The 23,581-nt window shown below is 45.2% G+C and overlaps 1 protein-coding gene across 2 annotated transcripts in view; it reads right to left on the bottom strand.

Moving 5' to 3' along the window:
- Positions 1 to 23,581, bottom strand: part of CRHR2 (corticotropin releasing hormone receptor 2) — a 255,839-nt gene that overhangs the window by 166,302 nt on the left and 65,956 nt on the right. Inside the window, exons 1-2 of one of the 2 annotated variants that reach the window (XM_077809522.1) lie at positions 16,492 to 16,609; positions 16,231 to 16,350 (exon numbers count right to left, since the gene is read on the bottom strand). In XM_077809522.1, the coding sequence (XP_077665648.1) occupies positions 16,231 to 16,350; positions 16,492 to 16,609 (238 nt within the window). Of the gene's footprint in view, positions 1 to 16,230; positions 16,351 to 16,491; positions 16,610 to 23,581 lie in introns of those variants that run through there. The other variant, XM_077809521.1, reaches the window with a different exon arrangement.

Here is a 23,581-nt window from a genome sequence, read left to right on the forward strand (position 1 = left end):
ATATTTACACCAGCGTAAACTGAAATCAGGGTATGGCCCACTCTTTAATTTTCATTGCTTCACAGAAGGGAGTATAAACCCTTCCAAACTTTAGTGGATTTGGGGAATTTTTCCCAAGAGACGAGGATTAAAGAATGTACGTTTTATAGGAATTAAAATGGAGCGGAACAGCAAAAATATTCTGTGTACTAAAAATAAACCCCTCTGCAGTTTCCATTAGACACAGGGTTTTTCACTGCCTACCCCAAACTAGCATGAATAGCTGAACTACTTTGCTCCAGAAGTGGCTGCATTTCAGTGGTGAGCTCAGTGAGCTGGATCTCAACTGGGCAGCAAGGCTAAGGCTCCTGAATGGGCTCGCTGGAAGACCGGTATAGGGCTCACTAGGAGGACTCATGGGAGCTACAGGAGTTTACATAACCTAAGGCAAACCTGCTAATATTTGTGAAGCTGACAGGATCACTGGGAGAGGCCCTGAAAACCAGGCCTCCTGCTGGTCAGGGGCACTTGGTTACCCTGAGCGCGCTGCATCTCACAGAATCTGGCCCTTTGCTTTCAGAGAAGCCAGTCATAAAATATTGGCAGTGAGGAGCAAGCACTGGGTTCGTGTGCACATTTAATGCCAACAGACGCTGGTCGTCGTCAGCCGGGATCGAACCTGAGATCTCCGGAGCTTAACGTATGTCTTTTAGGCAAGGCTGTAGCAGGCTCATCAATCGCTAGCTGGTCTAGCAGCCACTAGAGGGGGACAGAGTGCCACACCAAGCAGGCATGGATTACACACACACAAAATCGACCCATAATAGACTCAGTGTCTCGCAAAAGCAAAGCACGCTTTTTGAGGCAATTGACTCAGACTGGGTGGGAGGAAGGCAGCGCTGGATTATATCAAAGAGAGAGAGAGAGAGGGGAGTGATACCCTTAAAAGAAATGCGGAGGAACAGAACTGAAGGGGAAGATGGTGGATCCACAGCACTCAGTGAACCTGTTTCTCTCTTCAAAAAGAGAAGAGAGGAGAGAGGGTTAATTTTCAAGAACTACATTCTCCATTCTAATACATACCACAGGTTGTTGGGACATGCTCCCTTCCAAACAGGGAGATCAAGAGAGTTGCTACTTAAAAGGTAAATGACAATAAGGGATGGGCTGTAGGGAAGATGGTTCAACTTTCTGCTCTCGTTACACATCATTTGAATCAGGAGTATTTGGAAGGACTATATCCTTCTTTGCTTGAATTTAAGAGGGGAGCAGCGAGAGGAGGAAAGGGAGATCTTCAGCTGGGCCTTAGATTAGTGGTGTCAGGGTTTCTCACATTACAGCTGTGTCCCACTGCACAGAGCTGGGCAGCAATGAAAGGCAATCCAACTGGCGTTGGAGGGTCTGCCTCAGAGTCCAGCAGAGGGAGACGATGGCATTGAGAAACTTGTCTTCCCAGCCCATGCAGGAGGAAAAATTAACTTCCTCTTAGCCCCTTGCTTAAGTCTCCATTATATGGCATCCCATTGGTAGGTCTCCATGACCATGTAGCATTTTCACAGTGACTGATGCTTACACTTGTGGAGCCTTGACATTAATTGGGATTTCCTGCTCCGCAGGGTGAATGCCAATGAATAATACTGAGTTCCTATTACAAAAATAAATAAATGAAAATAACCCTGCCTCCCACAGAAGAGAGAGAACTTTAAGATTCCAGAGATTATTTTAAAAGTTTCAACAAAACAAAATTTGGATAAAACACTGGGGGCTCATTGAATGGCACAGAACAGGTTTCTTTTCATTCCTATCCCCAGAAGTCCTGCTGAAGGACAGACTAAGGGTGGGACTCTTAGGCCCCAATTCCATACCGACTTGCACCCTGGTTTGTTTTATTCCCAGTCTGCATAAGGCCATGGAGAACGAGGTCATTGGAGTTGCGTTATTGAAGTGAACAAGAGTAGCCCCTGCAGCTTGTCAGAGGAAAACGCCAGAACATGGGTGGACTGACTCTGGAACTGATCTTATTCCACGATTACCTGACATTCCAACATGGACAAAACTGAAAGGAAGAGGAAAACGAAACGTGCTTGAAGAGAACTGTAAAGGGAAGAAGAATCCCTTAATATTTAGATCACAGCTGCCAACCTTCATGTGGTAAATAAGCACCCCGACTTTCACAATAAGCCAAAAATCAAGCTAATCCCATTTCAAAACAAGGCTAAAACAAGCCAATCCCTAAGAACCCCAACACTCTGTGTGACTGGATCCCCCCTGCGTGCAGTCTGGGACTGTGGTGGGCCCACTGTGCACCCCTGATTCTCTCCCACGCTTGCCCCTGCTTGCCCCTCCTTGCCAGGAGCCAATCAAAAAAAAGAAGCAACAAGCTACAACAAGCGACAAGCCAAAAACTAGCCAACAAGCAATTCACAAGCCAATTAAGCCAAAAACAAGCCCAATTTCTGCATTTTTTTTACGGGTTTAGCATGTCTGATTTAGATCTATAATTTAGACATATAATGACAAGGGGGAAGTGCTCTGTGGGATCTGGGTACCTTTGACAGGTTAAAAAGTACAACAGAGAGACCCCAGCAGCCTCCTAAAACCTGGAGGTGACCACTGATATCAGATCAAGCTACGTCTGACACGGCCCCATCACTGTCACCCACAAATGCTGGCCCTTATCATGGGCATTTCCACCTCTTCAATAACCTGTTTAAAAACGGATCTTCTAGCATCCCTGGAAGGTCAGCAGGTCCAAGAGTTCATTATGTTTATTTAGGGATCTCCCATGACTGGGGTGTTGCTAAATGGACTCAATTAGGTTTTCCCACAATGCCGAGCGCTCTGGCAGGACTCATTCCTTCTTGGTGCCCAAGGAGAAGTTCCTCCTCATCCATCCTGTAGGCCAGGCCTAAGCTTTCCTGCGATCTTAACTGCAGTTTTCCAATAGCCTACAGGGGAACAGCTCTTCCCGGGACTCAGGTAGGTCTGCAATGCAACTGGAGGATATAACTGCAGCACTTGCAGACATACCCAAGCTAACTTATCCTAGCTATCTCCCATACTGATAGCAGTAAAGCCACAGCAACACGTTCCAGCATCGGCTAAGCCACGTGAGTAATTACCCAGGGTCCCAGGCAGATCTGGACGGCCTACATGGCCACAGCTTCACCGCTATTGGGTCTCATGCTTGCTAAATTAAAGCTAGCTCAGGTACGTTGGCAAGAGCTGCCCCCCTCCCCCCGACTGTAGTGCATATCCTCAGGGTGCTCTGGGGGAGTTCTCCCTGCTTCTCCCACAAGGAGCAGCTCCTCGGAGGTCAGCGAGCACAAGACTGGAGTTCCTTCCATATCTTTTTCTAAGTGCCCCCTTTCCCCATTGTAGCCCTTGATTTGGATTCACCCTCTCCCTCAGCATCCCTTTTGCCCATCTTTTGTGGCAAAGGCAGCATGGCCTATTAATTAGAGCAGAGGACAAAAATCAGGACTACTACTCAACGCCAGTGTTCTGAGCCACTTTCACACCACATGACATTTACACCACAATTGAAATCACCAATACATTTGGCTTTAGGAGATTGACTTTACCTGCACTCTAAGTGACACCTAGGGGCCAAGCAGAGAAATTGCAGGTGTATATTCACCTTGAATATACTTGTCTTTAATGGGGCTCCCTTTTCTGATACATTAGAGGCGGTGGCTGGAACACACGCACTGTCAACCAATGGTTGTCAGCTGATTTCACTTGGCAGGCCATTTCTTAGGAGAGAAATTGTGTCATGGCTAGCTCCCCTCTTCATCCCAATTCCAAAGCTCCCCCCAGGCAAGTGCTGGATTACATGAAATAGTAGGGGAGGCTAAGAAAGGAAATAAATGTCACGCTCGACCTTCCCTAAAGCTCATTCATCTCAATGGGAGATTTGGGATCAGGCGTGTAACGTACTGGGTGCAGCTACTTGGTAATATCCACTCATTTTGTTCTAGGTAGGTTCTTATACTGCCCTGATCACTGTAGTATCAGCAGCTTTCACTAGTGCATAAGGGGTGTGTCTACACTGTGATAAAAACCCTGCAGCACGAAGCATCCAAGCTCAGGTCAGCTGACTCAGGCTTGCAGGGCTTGCGCTGCGAGGCTAAAAATAGCCATGTAGAAGTTTGGGATCAGGCTGGAGCCTGGGCTCTGGGACCCTCGCTCCTCGCAGGGTCTCAGAGCCTGGGCTCCAGACCAAGAACGAACGTCCACGCTGCAATTTTATAGGCCCACAGCCCAAGCTAGCAGACCTGGGCCAGCCGCAGCCATGCCACGGGTCTTTTATTGCAGCATAGACATGCTCTAAGCAAGGTGACTAGTATTGTCACATGGGGTTCATTCTCTCATTGTCTCCCCAGCGAGAGTTGTGCGTGTAGTGTTTGGTTTTGCTTTGATAGGGGTTTGGTTTGGATCCTCCTCCTCCTCCCACACTCCTTTTGTATCTGTGCTGCTCATTTCCTATCCCTCTGAGTAGGGATTTACCTTAATACCAGATTAGACATCAGCACAGAATTGCCCTCAGCGCTCCACTTCCCCAATTTCTTGGCTGCTTTGCACTTTGATTCTAGGTGTTTGCTGCTCCTCCAGGATCAATCAAAAAGTGAAGCACCGTTCTCTCTGCACCAAAGAAACACCCGACAAAGGAAGATATGGAGCAGCCATGCAGAGTGCAGGGATGGTTTCCTACACGCACTGAGTTGGTCCCAAAAGCCTCTGAAAACCAGAAGGGTGCCCTGGACTGGCTAGTGACAAACACTGCTGCTTGACGACTGACCGATATTTCACCAATGTGACACAGACATCTTCCCTGGGACTAGTGGGAAGTGATCCCTGAGCAACCAGTTGAGAATCACTTCTCTAAAATATTTGGATGTCTGATTCAGAGCGGCCAAGGACAAGTCTCCCAGTGAGGTCAAGGAACCAGTTTCTCAGCTGGTATCCATCAGTATTACGCCATGGAAGTTGATCCTGATTTACATCAGTCATAGCTCAAGTCCAATGAGAGTTTTGCCTGACTCCTAACTACAGGATCAGGCCCAGATTTTGGAACATTTGCCGAGTCTGCACAACATCAACAAAAACCTAATCATGCATGATCTGGATTAGCGCATGGAAAGCCTCCTAATAACCCAAACACAAAACCACGCCAATTAGCATTTGATTAGCTGGAGAAAATTCTGAAAAAATGGTTGAAACCCATTATTAATAATCTCCTTAGTGTACTGCATGTGATTAATTGCAGTTTTATACTCAGTGGGGAGATTACACATTTCAAAGGGTGACGATTGAACAAGGGTGAAAAATTAGTTGTTTTCATTCAGTTTTTAAATGTAGCTTCCAACATGCGCTTTCCAAATTGCAGCACCATCAGGACAATCTCTTAGCAAAAATTATGTGTAAGAAAGAAAGAAAGAAAGAAAGAAAAGCTTTGGGAAAAAAATGACACCCAACGTTTGTGCATGAATTCAAACACATAGCCTCAGACCATCACAGCCAGGGTACAACCTGATCTAAAACTATCCAGGGGTGGTGACCAAAGGGAATATCCATGTGATAGGTCAAGCCCTCAGCTGTGCATAGCTCCACTGAAGTCAAGCCAACTGACACCAGCAGAGGGTCTCTTCTCAGATCTTAACCCATAAATCTCATCTGCCTAAGAATCTATATCCCCTTTCTCCATAACTTTGTTTACTGACCTCTTCTCTGCCTCATTCTCTTCTCTATTTCTCACCCATCTCCTTTATTATCCCCCATTCTCTCACTTAACTTTAAGGTACCCAAATTTACTCCCCAAACTGCAGTAATGGCCAGGGGCACTGGAACAATTTGTATAGTGGGGAGCTGAGAGCCATTGAACCAAACTGTAATCCCTGCCTATAATGGAAGCCACTTCAAGCCAGGGTTGCGGCAGCACCCCCAGGGCCGCTAGTTCCAGCACCTGCGGGTAATGATTTTGTTGGGCTGAATCCTGGTTGCTGTAGGGCTGATGCGTGGCAGGAGGCCCTTCCTCCATCCCTAATACAACCCTTTAGCTAAGCACAAGGTAATCTTATCCTTCCAGTACAAGGAGTGCATTCTGTAGGGTTGTTGGAAGTCAACTTTTCTTATTGCACTTCTGTTCATTTTCCTGTCCTCAAATCCAATGAGAAACACTCATGGGATGGCCAGAAGCATGACAAGAATGACAGAGGGACAGGGGGACAGTGTTGGGTCTCTGTAGAAATGTTTTATGTCCAGTGGATGCATGGACTTTGCAGAGTAAAGAGAGGACAAACGTTATCTCTAGCTCTCTCTTGGCAAGGCCCTACTATTCAAAATATACTTTAAACAGATAAAAAGACTCTGATATATTGTCCTTCTGATTTAATTTCAGGTTGGCTTTCAGGCATGGATGGAAGCTCTTGCCTTCCCCCTCTCCCTCCAACCCACACATCTTCTGTATCTCTGCATTGCACCCAACTGTATTTAAAAGGCACCCGACTAACCCGAATTGGTCAAGCTGCATTGATGGGTATTTCATTTCTCTCCTTGACACAGAGTGAGGCTACCAGAACATAAGGTGCAAAATCTCTTATTATGATGCTCAATTTTCAAAGAAAACTCTCCATTAACCAATGGAAGAATCTCTTACAAAAGGAGACCAGGCAAAATTGAACTAGGAATAGAAGGACTCATAATAGCAACTTCTGGGCTAAAGGGAGACCGAGGGAGCATAAGTAGAAATACCAGGACAGCATTCAGGGCAGCCACTTATAAAATGTACAGTTCTATAATTACCTGAACAGGTACTGTGCTATAAAGCATGAACATGGCTCTAATACTGATGATTTCCTAGAATGACTCCTGTTTTTATGCACTTAATTACAACCTACATTACAGAAACATTTTCAGCAATTCCTTATTCAAAAGAAAAGCAGCAATGATTTGTTCCCATTCAATGTGCAGTTGCTTAACTGATGAAAATGATCCTGGTGAGTCTCTTTGGCCCAGTTAAACAATACATTTCCTGCACTTTCCTTTATAAAGGTGAAGAAAAGAGCCCTTAATCCCCCCCCCCCCCGCCCCATAAACACACACACACAAAAGATTATTTATCTATGGTCAAGGCAAAGGTGAAGAAACAAAGCACTGTGGGAAATTCTCTATGGAACATGAAATAGGTGATGCCTTTAATGGCTGAACTAATTTCTGATAAGAAACCAACAGCCATCTGCAAACACCTTGTTTTGTGGGTGTGCAATACAGACAAGTTCTCCTGAGTCCCTTGAAGGGCTGGTTTGATTTGAGCTGTGAGACAATGGAAAACAATTGTACGTGCTAAGACCCCAATTATCTATGCTAACTCAAGTCTTCTGTATTTTCTCCCAAAATACTCCTCAAGCCTTCTGGAGGCTTAGACATCCCATGTACCATTTTGATACACAACCACATTTGTTGGCTCCTACTATATCTCCTAATGCAGCTACTTAAGCAGAGATGCCCACTAAGCTTAGTGCAGCTACAGAAAGTCCCCCATTTACAGCGCCTTGGGCACTCTCGCACGGCCTGCAAATGAGAACGGTACTTCGGGACGGTCATGGAGAAGGTTTCCAGGAGGTGGAAACCCGCTGAAGTGAAACCATGAATCAGCTTCCGAGTATGGTACAGAGCAGTCATCAGACCATAATGACTCTAGGGCTATGCCTGCCCTTACGGAGGTGAGCAAAGTACACGTAGTACGCGTGTAGCTACATGCTGCAGTGAACGACTATGGCAGGGGAGAGGCGGTGGGTGTTAGAAGAGCAGTGTAGACGTGGGAGGCACTGCTTGGGTGTGTAAAAAGAAAAGGAGGACTTGTGGCACCTTAGAGACTAACCAATTTATTTGAGCATGAGCTTTCGTGAGCTACAACTCACTTCATCAGATGCATACCGTGGAAACTGCAGCAGACTTTATATATACACAGAGAATATGAAACAATACCTCCTCCCACCCCACTGTCCTGCTGGTAATAGCTTATCTAAAGTAATCATCAGGTTAGGCCGTGTGTAGAGAGCCTATGCATACCCTGGGGGTTGTGTAAGACACTCTACTCGCCTAAGCTGCCTCACTGTCTATAATGCTATTTATTTATACCCATGTGTAGTGGGGCGGTCACCCTGCTCCAGCTCAGAAGGGGTTAAAAGCCAACCCTTGGAGAAGGCCGGGGCTGTGAGCTAAAGGCTAGGCTGATGGGGAAGGCAGCCACAGCTGGGGCCATGCCCCGATCAGGCCACAGCAGGCCCTATAAAAGGGCTGTGAGCCAGAAGCTCAGGCAGAGTCTCTTTAGCTGTAGAGAGAGAAGGACCTGGCTGCCTGGGAGAAAAGGGTACCTGGAGTGGAGCAGGGCTGGGGGAAGGCCAGAGGAGCTGGGGAGCTCCAGCCTGGAAAACCTGCAGGCCTTGCTAAAGGCTGAGAAAGGTACTGGGGCTGCAGAGGTGTAGCCTGGGAATAGCCAGAGGCAGCTGGTCCAACCCCCTTGCCCGTGATGCGTGTCTGCCCCAGTGAGCGGGGCCTAGATGGTGACTGGCAGTAGCCACTGAGGCAAGGAGGGGATAGAGGGTTGGGGGTTCCCCTGGCAGCACCCCAAGGTAAAGGGGCACTGGGGTCTGGGAGGGACATGGAGGCCAACGGCAGGCAAGACACTGGCCTGCAGAGGGCACTCAGGGCTGGAAAGAGCCAATTCCTGAGACGACCAGCAGGAGGTGCCGTGCCGGTGAGTCTCGCCGTGCTACACCGTGCTAGCTAGCCGTGCAGTGTCTGTACTCTACGAGCCACTTCTAGTGTGGACGTACCTTTTGAAAGATGGACCTTTAAACAGATGTCTTGATGCAACCCAGAGCTTTGCCAGTGCATCCCAACTACCCTGCACTCCTTGCTTTGCCAGTGCACCCAGCCACCCTGCACCCTCAACCCCACTGCATCTCCTCAATGTCTTTGAGGAAAAAATAAAATATATAAATGGTTCCTGGGAAAGGAGGGGTAATTAGGAGGTAGGGAGTAGGGGAATATGATAAAGAGAGGTTTGGGCTGCAGTGAGAGGAGGGCGGCTATAGGGAGGCAGATAAAAGGGGGAAGAGTGGTAGAGAAGAAGAGAGAGGTTGGAGGCTCAGGAGATGGAGCCTTGGGGGTTAGAAGGAGTGGAGGGGTGGGAAAGTGGCAGGGGGACTAGGGAAAGATAGAGGCAGGGATATCTGTCAGTCCCATATTCTCCCTTCTTGTGTATGCACCCAGCTCTGGGGGCTTCTTGCTCCTCTAGGGGGTTCTGGGCCCCCCTCCCTGCCCCTCTCATGTGGTTGTGATTTTACTAAGAATTTTGACATAGTCCCACATGACATTCCCATAAGCAAACTAGAGAAATGGCTTCTAGATGAAATTACTAGAAGGGTGCACAACTGGTTGGAAGACCGTTCTCAAAGAGTAGTTTTCAATGGCCCACTCTCAAAGTGGGAGGGTGTGTGTAGTGGGGTCCCACAGAGGTCAGTCCTGGGTCCGGTAGCATTCAATATTTCCATTAATGACTGGAAAGTATACTTATAAAATTTTGAGATGACACCAAACTGCGGGGTAAGGGGTTGCTAGCTCTTTGGAGGACAGGGTTAGAAGTCAAAATGACTTTGACAAACTGGAGAATTGGTCTGAAATCAGCAAGATGGAATGCAATAAAGATAAGTGCAACGTACTTCCCTTAGGAAGGAAAAATCAAATGCACAACTACCCAATGGGGACTAACGGGCTAGGTGTTAGTACTGCTGAAAAGGATCTGGGGGTTACAGTAGTTCACCAATCGAATGAGTCAGCAATGGGCTGCAGCTGTGAAAAAAGCAAATATCTTTCTGGGGTGCATTAACAGGAGTGTCATATGTAAGACACAGGAGGTAACTGTCCCGCTCTACTCAGCACTAGTGAGGCCTCAGCTTGAGAGCTGTGTCCAATTCTGGGCACCACAGTTAGGCAAGATGTGGGCAAACTGGAAAGAGTCCAGAGGAGAGCTACAACAATGATCAAAGGTTTAGAAAATCTGACCTAGGAGGAAAGATTTTAAAATGGGCATGTTTAGTTGAGAAAAGAAGATCGGGGGGGATGGAGGGGGGAGGGACTTGAAAACAGCCTTGAGATATGTTAAGGACTCTTATAAAGAAGAAGGTGATCAGTTGTTCTCCTTGTCCACTGAAGGTAGGACAGGAAGTGATGGGCTTTATCTGCAGCAAGAGAGATTTTAGGTTAGATATTAGGAAAAACTTTCAAACTATCAGGATAGTCAAGCTCTGGAATAGATTGTGGAATTCCTGTCATGAGAGATTTTTAAGAATAGGTTGGACAAACACCTGTCAGGGATGGTCTAGGTTTACTTGGTCCTGCCTCAGTGCTGGAGGATGGACTAGAGATGATCCCTTGAGGTTCCTTCCAGCTCTACATTTCTGTGATCTGGGATAAGGGGGGCCATACCCATCTGGGGATGTGTGAGCCCATGTCACTGCCCCCATGTGAATACCAAGATCTGGGGCTCCAGGTCCATCTACAGGGGTTGGAAACCTCCCCCCTTGCTCCTCTCATTTGAGCCAGGTTTGGGGGCAGTTGCCCCTTTGGGAGGGTCTGACACCTCCTTCCTGCCCATCCACCCACCATGTGAATCAGGATCTTGGGACGTTTTGCCCTTCTAAATGGGGAGTTGAGAATGGGTATACTTTTTCATGTCATAGGCTCTAAAGCGCTCAGGACAGGGATAGGAACCCCCATTGAGATGGACAGAGCTTTTATTTCAGGTTGCATACATCTCCATGGGGGTGTTCTCATTCAGCTGAGAATATCCACTGAGATGAATGGGCCACTGTTTCCCTTTCAGAGCTTCCTGTGCTGAGGAGGGATGTGCAGAGGAGCACGAGAGGGTTTCTGTGCAGCCACTCTCTGGTTACCTAGGCAGTTTGAGGGAATATGTGGATGCCTTGACCCCACTGCTATTTCTAGTCTGAACCTTTGTATACCTGTGCAATGTTCCTGGCTACACATTGTCTGTTTTAATAGCATGTGTTTTTATGTTATGGGGAGGTTTACCCTGAACACAACAGAATAGTCAGCAGCTGATCTAACCAGAACTTTTATTATATTGGATGGGGATGCGCCTAAGGCAGAGGACTTGTGGGGTGGGCAGCATGGGGAGAGCAGTTGTGGAGGGGTGAGGCAATGAGGTCAGATGGTAGACAAGTCTTGGACGGGTTGTTTGAGGAAAATCTGTATTTTCCTGGCTCTGGGGAGGGAGGGGAGTGTGTAGCAAGTGGCTACGGATCAATGTGGTGTTTCCAAAGACACCCGGTGCAGAGGTTTGGATTTCAAGCCCAGGCACCTTGACGGCTGCGGGAAAAGGAATACATGCAATGCCAGGCTGGCTGTGGATTCTGGGCTATTCCTGGATCACACGGTCGCAGAACTTAGCGGGAGAGCACGGAGTACCCCTGGCATAGGGATGACTCACTACAGGTTGATTTGGCTTAGTATGCAAATTGCAGGTCAAGATACCTACAACTGCCTAAACAACTCTTAATACCACATCCTTTCCTGTTTAAATTTCCTAGTTTTTTTTTTTTAATGACAACCCCCACCTCTATTAGTTCAGAGTTAAGGTTGCGTGGTGGCATGTCGTCTCCTTGCAGGAACTAAGCTGAGCGAAACTCAATGTCTGAAAACTAGGAGATGTACAGGCCAGGTCACCCACACAAGCTGACCTGTCCTTGTTCAGCAATGCGCCCATATGTCCCCTTCCCCCACACATCCATTTACAGCCCATTCACTCTCCCTTACAGGATTCCACATTAAAGGACAGACAAGGTGTACGCTCACCATTAGCCACATCCTTAGAAATAATACAATAGACGGACAATTTAAGAACCACTTCACAACCTCTTACAGCCCCCTCACGCTTCTTCAGAGGATACCATCTCAGACTTATGCCTTCAAGTCACCATCATTAAGGCATTCAGATCCTGCCATGTTCCACCTCACTGCCAATAGCATCCAAATAGAAGTCCTATGCCCTGCTACTGACAGAACCTGCCCGATTCTCCATAGAAATGAGGCATGCTGCGTTCTGAAAGCAAACAGCATTGCTTCCCTTCCCCCCCACCACACAGTTTGGAGGGTGGAAAACGTACATCTCCTATCACAATCACAGCTCTGCCACACACCTCACACTAATCCACACATCTCCCACACACCCTCTACCGACCAGAGCTAACTACTGCCTCCACTATTCAGTATAGCTACACCTACCACCGACCACAGTCACTTTACCTGGCATTTATGTTGATAATAAATCCAACTCATATCCCAGCTTGCTACTGACAGTACTCCCTTAGTATCTTGCAAGGGGATGACATGTCATCAAGCTAGCTTAACTCCACATTAACATAGCTTTTTTGCCATTGAATATATATACATACACACACGTATATAAATCGGTAGGGTTTTTATTTTAATTTTGGTGGGGAGGGGAGGTTTTATTTCTTTGTAAATTTGATGGCAGCTCAGTATATGAAAAGCAAATTAGCAATGGAATTTCCAGAACCCTGATCACAGAATTCACTCTTATTTGTACTTATTGGTGAGTCAGACTCAAGGATGAATAGAACTGTGTTTGTTAACATGTCTTTGCTTCATGAAATACGTAGGAGAAAAAAGAATTTGCCACCATAATGGAGCACACAGGATAAAGAGAGCAAACCTGGACCTGCTGTTTTATTATCCCATCTGAAAGTTAGCAATGCCACTTGATAGCTCTCAGAAAAAAAAATTACAGGGTAGCTTACAGGAGAAGATTTTAGTTACAATCACAAGCTGCTCTCTCTGTATCGTAGCTGAATGGAAATGTCTGTACTGACACTTGGTAGTTTTCATCTTCTTGTCTGTAGTGCCTTTTGGATCAATTCTGCTGGATCATTTGAGGGTTTCCATTGTTACTGCATCTGCCTGCCTGAGTGCATGGGTTTTTGTAATAGGCACAGCTGGAGTTGAGGCATTAGGGTTCAGGAATATGGATTATATATTGGAGTTCCCAATGTTTCCTGCATGATCTTTCTTTTGGTGGCAACTAGGGGGTTAAATTCACCTCTGGGGTAACTCCATTAAGACCAGTTTGGCTCAGATGATCAGATGCTGAGCTGGTGTTAAGTCAAACTCCACTGAAGTCAGTGGTGCTTCACTGATTTGAGCCAGCTGAGGATCTCGCCCACTGTGTTTAGAAGACCAAGATCCACTACTTCATCATTTGGTTCCCAAGACTTTACAGAGATTAAATATGCAACACACAAATATGTAATGGTTCCTAAAGGGTAACTGCCCTCAAACCAATAACCAAGTATCTTCCTTCTTCATGTCAACAGGATAACAGCTAAGACAAACATTTGACGTAGCGAATTTTGCAGTAGGAGCATTTTTGTCTATAGTCCAAGGAACCAGATAAGAGAACCGCACCAACACTTACTGGGGAATAACATCAAACTATTTCTTATCTGTACCTCTTGGTTCTATTTAAAATCGATCATAGTGTTGTGCCACAAGCAGAAAAGAATTGAATTAAGCGTTTTAGGGTAGAAATAACTTGCATTGACACAAGAGATCTCCAAATCAATCCTTCACTCTATGGTCGGGTTATCTGCCCTTATTCGTGAGATTGAGTTACTGTTATATTCAGTTGACTGTGTTTGTTTTACTATTTGCATAATGTACACAATCTGCAGCAGAACCCAGTCTGGAAGTAAAGGGCGTCCTAGTAAATTTTAATAAACTATCTAAGTGAGACATCTCAAGTAGAAGTAGCCCAAGTGTGGGAAGCGGAGGAGTCTCCAGGAATATCAGATGTGCCCTGACTGTTTTCATTGACATCTCTTTCAAACTACAGAAGTAATTGCATCTCTGCATTAAAATCTTAACTGTAGCAGACTGGTTAACAATTAAGTTTCCTGCTGAAATATATTTAGGAAAGTCTGCAAACTGGTTATTAAGCATTTGACTTTACAAGCTGTCTTGAACCCAGACCTCATCCTGCAAACTGTCTTTGTTCACGTGAGCAAGGAGTTGAAGGATCGGGTGCATAGCTAAATACACAGAAGAGTCTAATTTCTCTAGACATCTGCTACAAGCTGTCATTGATGCTGAACCCTAAATAGGCATTATTGGAAAAGTGGTGCAAACATACCCCAACTATAGTATACACATGTATAAATGTTTCCAATTTAGACACAAGTTTGAAAGGGGAAAAATCATGATCCATTTCACATGACTATTGCAACTAGATTTTTCCCATGCAGTCTCTGAATATTTGTGAGCACGTTATCCTGGCAACAGCATGTAGCAAATGCGGGGCAGTAATAACTGTGCCATAGATCTTAGAGCAGGGTATTTAGGGAAAGTTTACTGTGAACGCAAGGTAAATAATCACCACCCAGGGACATTAGTCAGAAAAGACTGACCTTCCAATTAAATTAAGAAATATTGAAAACACACGTTATGAAGAGTATCCGCATGGAAAAAAAATTTTAGGTCTTTTTGTTCGGGGCACAGGAACTCCACTTAACCTCTCTCCCGGTTGTCTTTAAGGATGCAACTAGTTAATAACCATAGCATGCTGTTTCCATCAAGCCCTTTGGGAAGTATAAAAACTCAGAAAAATCAATGAAACCAACTTCCTATACACACAGGGAAAACGGAAGCGTAATATTTCCTGTTCTTTTATGTACACTTACACGGAAGGCACATTGGCAGCTTTTAGGGCCAGATTCCTAATACCCCCACTCTTGCTGAATTGTGCCTGGCTCCTTGAATAGTTCCATTGATGTCAATGGTACTTGCTTGTGAAGTAAAAGAGTATTCATTCTCAGGAAGGATGGCAGGATCTGGCCCCTGGAAGGGCATAGCACATTTCACCACAAAGAGCACAGCTTGCAGAAGGTTAATCCTGCAGCCCTTACCTAGGTGAACCTACTGCTGACTTCACTGGGTGGCTTGCCAAAAGAAGGGTTGCAAAATGAGGATCCTGCATGGATTTTCAGGAGTTCTCAAATGGGAGATGCTGGATGCTGCTCCCTTTTGCAAATCTGGCCATTAACCCATAAAAAGGAGGGGGGGAATCCACTTCCAACAAGTTTAAAATCAAGCTCTAAGAGAGACCCAAAGTTCCCTGAGACCCTCCCTCTTCAGATTTACTGACAGATCCAAGTGAATTTGGACCCTAAGAAAATACTAAAGCCTTATTAACATGAATGAATTCCCCACAAGGACAAGGGCACAGTGAAACTTACAGGGATGCAGAAAGACATTAACAATGTTCTGAAAAAGGATGCTAACCAAAGTACCCCACATACATGGAGCTAGCATTCAGGGCACTTAACCATCCAAAAGCTCCTAAACGGATTGATCAATGTTGACCAGAATGAGGGGAAATGAATGCCTGAATCTACACCCTGAAAAACCCCTGTCAGACATGTGCCAATTATTATTATTAAAAACTATTGTTTAGTTATGAAAATATTTATAGCCAGCTGCAAACAATTTGTACAATACACGTAAGACTGCACTTTACCGTGCTGGTAAATTTGATCTGTCTAATGACATCCTAGGACAGGCTCACCTGAGTTCCTGATGCAACCGGCCTTAAAGCACTGCATCCGTTCCTGACTAATAAGCAAACTGCCCGTGAAGTTAAGTAGATTCGGCACCTCAGCCTATGCTGTCAGAACAGGACTTCAGGGCGTTCCAGTCCATTCTAATCCCTGTTCAGACACATACTGTTCCCTCCAGAGGGCTGGTTGTTCCAAAGCACATCACCAATTTATTAATTAAGACTGAGGACCGAGCAAGCCAGAGAGATAATTACGTTAATTGAAATGTGCACAAACCAGGATCACACTTTTAAATACCTAAGACATTCAGTGGGCATGTTTAAATGTCCTTGTCTCCTTAAAAGACATGGAGTGTTTTCGTCTCCACATCTGCCTGAAGAAACATATGCAAGTGTTTAAAAGGCCAAGTTTATGTTAAAATCGGTATCACTCAAGACAGGAATTTGTATGCATCACTCAGAATGTGCAGGATATGTCAATTCCCAGCCAAACACTTAAGAAACTGCTTTTTATGAGGATGCATTCAGGGCCTTCATAAGAGCGCTTTTCTCAGCGCAAGCTGCAGACAGAGAAGAGGGGAGTTTGTACTTACGGGTGGTGTTGTATTTGATCCCGTTGAAAAACTCCGGGCAGGGTCTCTCCACCAGTTCCCCAGCAGTGGTCTGGGGCCAGCAGGTCCCTATCTGATCGGTGGTGGCATTGCAATATGGACCTTCACATTAAAAAAGAGAAACGAAAGAGAAGCGATTGAGAAAGCCCCGAAGCAACCCGTTCACATCACAAAGCAAAGTGTGACTCTAAGAAGCTTAACCCCAGGCTTTTCCAAGCCCTGTTATAGGCTAACACATCCTACCATCAAAGCCAAGGAAGGGAACAGGGGAACTCCTGAAAAAAGTATCCTGCAAAGCATCTAGGAGGCTGCAGTTGGCATCAAATTCGTTGATGATGATCTGAAATATGGTCGCATCCATGATTCGCCCCCTGGGGCTGTGGGATCTGAGCTCCCTTTTCAATCTTTCCCTCCCTTTCTTTTCTCTTTCAAGAGAAATCAAAATCTGAACACTCTGCAAGCTCCTGTGTGTGCCTTGCACAGAAGGGTGGGCTGCAATCCGGTGTCTGGCTCTGCAGCTAAATCCTCCAAGCGCTTCTGCTTTAAACAGCAACTCAGTAACCAATAGAATCCAAGCAAGTGCGGAGTAAAGGACAGACCTCTCTCAGCTAGCCCCCCTCGCTTGGCAGCTTTCCAGTTCCTGCTGGCATTGTCAGCCTCGCCATTCTGCTTCTCCCCCCTTCTCTCCACACACCCAGGTTTATCATCAGCTGTTACTGGCTTGATGATTACCCCTTAGCGAGAACATTTAATGTGCATTAAATCAGCAATGAAATCTCAAAGGAAAGTGACACAGTGAAATTAACCTCTCGTCCATCTGCAAGTGAAGCAATTTCTGCCTTTCCTGTGTGGATGGGTGATGGATGGTATGGACAGAAGCATGGGGATGGGTCGGGGAGAGATATCTACTCAAGGTCTGGGCACTTTGGAAAAGTGACGAGAATTGGGGGTGTGGGTAGAGGAGGGGGACTTTGGAGGAGAACCGTGAGGATGGGAGGTACTGGAGCAGGGGGTTGGACTAGATGACCTCCTGAGGTCCCTTCCAGCCCTGATAGTCTATAAAGCAAAGGGGATGCATATATCCACAGGCCAGAAGGGACCACTGTGACCATCTAGTCTGACCTCCTGTACAACACAGGCCGGAGAACTGCCCCAAAATAATTCCTAGAGCAGATTTGGTGAAAAACATCCCATCTTGATTTTAAAATGGTCAGTGACAGAGAATCCACTACAATTCATGGTACATTGTTCCAATGGTTAAATAGCCTCATTGTTAAAAATCCACACCTTATTTCCCGTCTGAATTTGCCTAGCATGGATCCAGCCATTGGATTGTGTTAAACCTGTCTCTGCTAGACTGAAGAGCCCATTATTTAAATATTTGTTCTCCATGTAGGTAATTATAGACTGCGATCAAGTCACCCCTTCACCTGCTGTTGGTTAAAGTAAAGAGATTATGCTCTTTGAGTCAGTCACTATAAGGCACGTTTTCTAATCCTTTAATCAGTCTTGTGGCTCTTCTCTGAACTCTGCAATGTATCAACATCCTTCTTTAATTGTGGGCACCAGACACAGTATTCCTTCCTCGCTCTGCTATGTTCTGCTTCCCCACCTTGACTGCTCCAACTCCATGCACGAGCGAAGCAGCCAAGTGCAGGAGGAATATGACCATCATCCATGCATTTGTATGCTTCAAAAGAGCTTTCAAGACCAAACCTTAGTGGACACTCCTAAGTTGAACTGGGCAGGAGATGGCTTTCCCAGTCTACAAAACTTGTAGATTTCACACTACTTCCCATTCCACATCCAGCAAAAGCCAAGCTCTTTGGAATTTTTTTGTGAAACCCAGGGAATGGTTACCAGCCCCAGAATAGTCAGTAGCCTCGTGGTTAGGGCACTCATGTGGGATGTAAGTGACTTGGGTTTAAATTGCTGCTCCAAACCTGGCAGAGCAATGAGCTGAAGCTGGGTATCCCACATCCCAGGGGAATGCCCTAACCACCAGCTTGTTGGCTATTCTTCTGGGATGAATCTCTTTCATATCCTCGAACTGCAAAACCTTTCCAATAAGAGTTTAATCAAAACCAGACCTTTCCCGCAAAAGGTTTCTGCAAATTGACATTTTCCAAAGAAAGAAAAAAAAACTTTTCCATCTGCATACTCCCAACTTGCAGGCTGCAGTACTCCTGGGTCCTCAAAAGTGATCTGAAGGCAGACTGAAGACTGTTGTAAGTGAGAACACTTAACTGAGGCTCTGCACTATTTAACCCTCAAGCTGAACATCACTGATCTGTAGTTAGTGTTTTTTAGGCCATGCGCGCTCAGAGGAGTGTGTGTGTGTGTATGCTTTTTGTTTGCAGCAGTGTAGTCTAGGAGATTGCTAAATCTGGGATTTATGAGACGTGGATTCCTTTTGTGCTTCTGCCACAGACCTGCTGTGTGACCTTGGGCAATTCACTGTAACGGTGCCTCTGTTTCCTAGCCCACCTGTCTTGTCTGTTTAGATTGCAAACTCCAGAACCTAGTTGGGATCTCTAGGCACTACTGACTACAAATAAAAGTAGTAATAAAGAAGCAGGAAAAGAAACGGTGAATTAATTAACCGCAAGTAAATATGGGTGAAAAGGGTAACACTGATGCTTCTGAAAGCATGTTAGCATCATCATTCGGAAATCTGAAATAAGCTCTAAATTGGTTTCTTATCTAAAAAACTGCTCTCGGATACCATCCCCATATAAGACAGGACATATGTTTGCCTCTTCTGGGTCTATCTAATCTTGATCATTTCATTCTGACTCCCTCATCACCAGGATGTTGCTATAAAAGAATGTACAAAAAATATAATCAAATGCTGGCATCAACCAAGTTATTTAAATATCTGCACCAATTTAAAGGGAGCAAGAGAAGCTGCTGATACAGCACATTCTGTGGTGCACCTGATGCCCTCAAAAAGGTTATTCAGATCTCACTAGTTGCCAGAGGACAGCATCCTGCCCTCAGAATGGCCGATCAGCCAATGCAAGTTTGTACTGGTTATCAGACCACAGCCAGAAAATACTTTGTATACTTAAGGTGGATGCCCTGTGTGTATATAATGGTTTAGGAAAATGAAACATGAGTTGGAAGATAACAATTAAGAAATATCCAGATACTCATCACAGTTCAGCTTCCTGAATAGGAGGTACACATGTAGAATTTCACAGTGCATATCCCCCAAAAATTCTAATTCCACCCCCACACCACAGCCCAGCAACAGCCTATAGACCAGAAACCTTTTTACCTGCTCTCATCACTACGTGCATTTCCATAGTAGGAACACAAGCCATAGGACTGGAATATGAACTACAATATTGTGGAACCTCCCCTCCCCACCCCTGACCTCCTATAGTCTATAAACTCTGAGCAGCTTCAATTCATGCACCCATTATTAGACAGACATGCCAACCTCTTGTCTTCAAAGACTCCACTCTCTCCAACTACCCACCCTGGCCGAGAAACCACAAGTCTCATACATTATTTTTTATATACAGTCAAGAAACAACTTCTTTGCCATCCTACTATTTAGCACTCCTTCCCTACCCTACCTCACTATTAAGTAAAGCCCAATTCATCCCTCCTATCTAACCTCCTATATAAACGGCACATATGATTGTACCTTCCCTATTCCCCTTCCCAATGTAAGTCAACGAATCGACCTTCCACATACAGCCTAGGCTACAGACCAGCATGTACACCAGTCATCAAAACCGACGAGCATGTTATCCTTCTTTAGTAAATTAAATATGTACTATATTTTCACGTGTTCAATGGATTTTCCAAACCAGTATAATCATATCCCTGTTAGATAGTTGATGGGCAGCTGTTCAAGCTTGATTTTGGAAGTGCAATGTGAGACTGAATTGCAGGTATATTTGGATCTTTTACCTATCTTTGCTTCATTGTTCTCTTTCGTACATTTAAATACTTGGATTCCTTTAAATATAACAAGGGAGATTTTTAAAGGCACCATGGGAACCTAAATCCCCAACTTCTCCTTTGTGGCTTTTAAAGTTTCCCTCAGCATTTGTTGATGTCCTTTAGAGCTCACAGGGCCTGATCCTGATGTCAGCACTACTCCTCGCCTGAGTAAGGATTGCAGGATCAGACCCTTAATAAAAACTATTACTTTACTGACTTGCCTCTAGACCCAATAAATGTGGTGGTTGCATCACAGTGAGGATTTCAGGACTGGTCCTATTGCTCTGAGCTCAAACTCAAGGGCAACCTGATGCTAGCTGGTGAAGGACTTGCCCCTAAGCTTTGTCTTCAGACAAGCCAACAGTGATACAAAGCGCTAGAAGACAAAACTCCTAGACTTGAAGGCAAATGGGGCATGCTCAGATGGCACCTTGCGATACACTCAGATACCACAGTGATGGGCACCATCAATGAACCTTGAAAAGTCATACACCCACACATCTAGAAGAGAAGCATTCCCGATGATGCTAACTTAGGGCCACATTTTGATACTTTTACTCACACTGAACAGCACCATACTCCAAGAGTATGCCCTTGGAAATAAACAATTAAAGTGCTACTCATTTTATCAGAATCTGGTCCTTACATTCATTCACAGAAGCTACATAGGGTCCAGATTTGTGAGTTTTGTTCTAGACAGATGGATATTAAATGTAGATAAATACAGAGCTCTGTTTCAGCTGATAGGGTCATTTTTAAACAGAAGACAATTTCCTTATTAGTAGAAATGAAATATGACTGTAGCGAGCAAGACACCAAAAAAACCAATATGCAGATTTACAGTGATGAATCTGCAACTTCACTGAAGTTGGAAATATTTACTGCAAGTGTAAAAAGATCCTAACAGCATAAATAATATATGGCTCCAAACTACATGCTGATATATTTCATCCAGAACATTAATGCAGTTGTCATTCTCTACAGCTATAAAAGCTGTACAAGTGAATCATGAGGCATGAGGAAAATGAGGCGGCATTGCAAGAGGACTAGAAGAACACACTTAAAAAAAAAAGGCAGCCTAAGCACATTTGTGAGCTGTCAAGATTTTTTTTAAAAGGTGATTTGAATCACCGAACACAGGAAGAGACCACAGTGACCCTCATTTCAACAGATTATTTATTCTTACCGGGCCAACAGCAAGGTAGGTGCTTCACAGACAAATACAAAAACAAGGGGTCAGGTAGTGGAAGTACACTTATTTACACCAGTTGTGGATCTAGCACAAAAAGGTTAAAATGTAAACAATGTACAGACACAAAGAAGCAGCGGATGGGTGGTCCCAGAGCAAGTAAATGAGCCCCGATGATTGTCAAGCGCTTTGTAAGTTCCACTATTTTTTTTTTTTTTAGCACACTGGAGTGTTGTTGGATAAAAAGCTCAGGATCAGACTGTCTTGCTCAGTGTACAGTTTAAGTGCAAATATGGCTTTGTCACCGAGTTGCACAACACCCATGGTAACACGCACATAGGAACTGTGTGCACACTGCAGCTTGTTGCACAAGGAAACTGAGTCAACTGTGTTTCTGTTGTCTACACCTACCCTACAACTTGTTTGTATCAATGCATTCTGGCCAGCTATCCCATGTGGCATTCTGTCCCCTTCTGGGGCACAGAGGACACAGGCGCACCCAGCAGGACGTGAGGCAAGGTACTCCAGAAAGCCTTAGCGCTCAGAAACCTGGGAGGAAAAAAGGAGCTAACGAAATCGTAGGAACATAGGAATTGCCAGGCTGGAGCAGATCCATGGTCCATTTTAGTCCAGTATTTTGCCTCCAGCAGATGCTTCAGAGGAAGGCACAAGAATCCTGCAGTCCACTGGTTACACAGGCAGTTAGGGCATCCTGACTACACACATCATGATCAGGCCGACAATCCTGTAGCAAAGGGCAAGACACTTTTAGCTGCTATGAATACTAAGAAATAACAATACTGCATGTGGACAAAAACCAGGCCACTCCCTGGTTACAAACTCAGAAGTAATAGGGTGCACAATGCTTCCCAAAACCTATTATCCCAACCAGCTCAACTCCTCATTCATAAATCTAAAAGCCAGAAAAGACCAGTCTGACCTCTAATTGCCTAAAGAAGTTCATAGACTGCATTACAGGTGGGTGTTCCACAATAGGGCTGGGACACATTGGCAGAGCATTTGTGGGAACCTTGCCCTGCTACTACCCAGGCTGTTCTTTGCCTAGTGGCTTTTGGTCTCATTACACTAAAATCTGAACACTACACAAGCACTAAAATTCTCTTTAAGAAAAATCCACATTTATAACATAATATTAACAGCTCAATAGGCAGACTATTTAGCGCAAGCCATGCATTAGCCAACATGCAGAATTAAAATGGACACTAGCTGGTGGCTAAGCAAAGAGCGGAGTGGTAGTGTGTAAGGATGAGGAGTTCTGTTCTGGGTTTGCCTGCATGACTTTGGGTCTCACAGACTCAGTTATTAAGGTCAGAAGGGACTATTACGATCATCTAGTCTGACCTCCTGCACAATGCAGGCCACAGAATCTCACCCTCCCACTCCTGCAATAAACCTCTCACCTATGTCTGAGCTATTGAAGTCCTCAAATCATGGTTTAAAGACTTCAAGGTGCAGAGACTCCTCCAGCAAGTGACCCGTGCCCCAGGCTACAGAGGAAGTTGAAAACCCCCCAGGGCCTCTTCCAATCTGCCCTGGAGGAAAATTCTTTCCTGACCCCAAATATGGCGATCAGCTGAACCCTGAGCAGGTGGGCAAGATTCACCAGCCAGATACCCAGGAAAGAATTCTCTGTAGAAACTCAGATCCCACCCCATCTAACATCCCATCAGGCCTATTTACCATGAATAGTTAAAGATCAATTAATTGCCAAAATCATGTTATCCCACCATACCATCTCCTCCATAAACTTATTGAGTTTAATCTTGAAGCCAGATAGGTCTTTTGCCGCCACTGCTTCCCTTGGAAGACTGTTCCAGAACTTCACTCCTCTGATGGGTCAGTTCATAGCAGGTTTTATCTGATGGCCCTGAAACAGTGCTGTCCTTATTTAGCCTTTGTCTACTTGCAATAACAATCAGGGTTCAAAAAAGAACTAGATAAGTTCATGGAGGACAGGTCCATCAATGGCTAATAGGGCAGGATGGTGTTCCTAGCCTCTGTTTGCCAGAAGCTGGGAATGGGCGACAGAGGATGGATCACTTGGTGATCACCTGTTCTGTTCATTGCCTCTGGGGCACCTGGCACTGGCCACTGTCAGAAGACAGGATACAGGGCTGGATGGACCTTTGGTCTGAGCCAGTATGGCCGTTCTTATGTGTTCAGCCT

The sequence above is a fragment of the Eretmochelys imbricata genome, chromosome 2 (assembly GCF_965152235.1).
Source record: "Eretmochelys imbricata isolate rEreImb1 chromosome 2, rEreImb1.hap1, whole genome shotgun sequence".
NCBI classification, from domain to species: domain Eukaryota; kingdom Metazoa; phylum Chordata; order Testudines; family Cheloniidae; genus Eretmochelys; species Eretmochelys imbricata.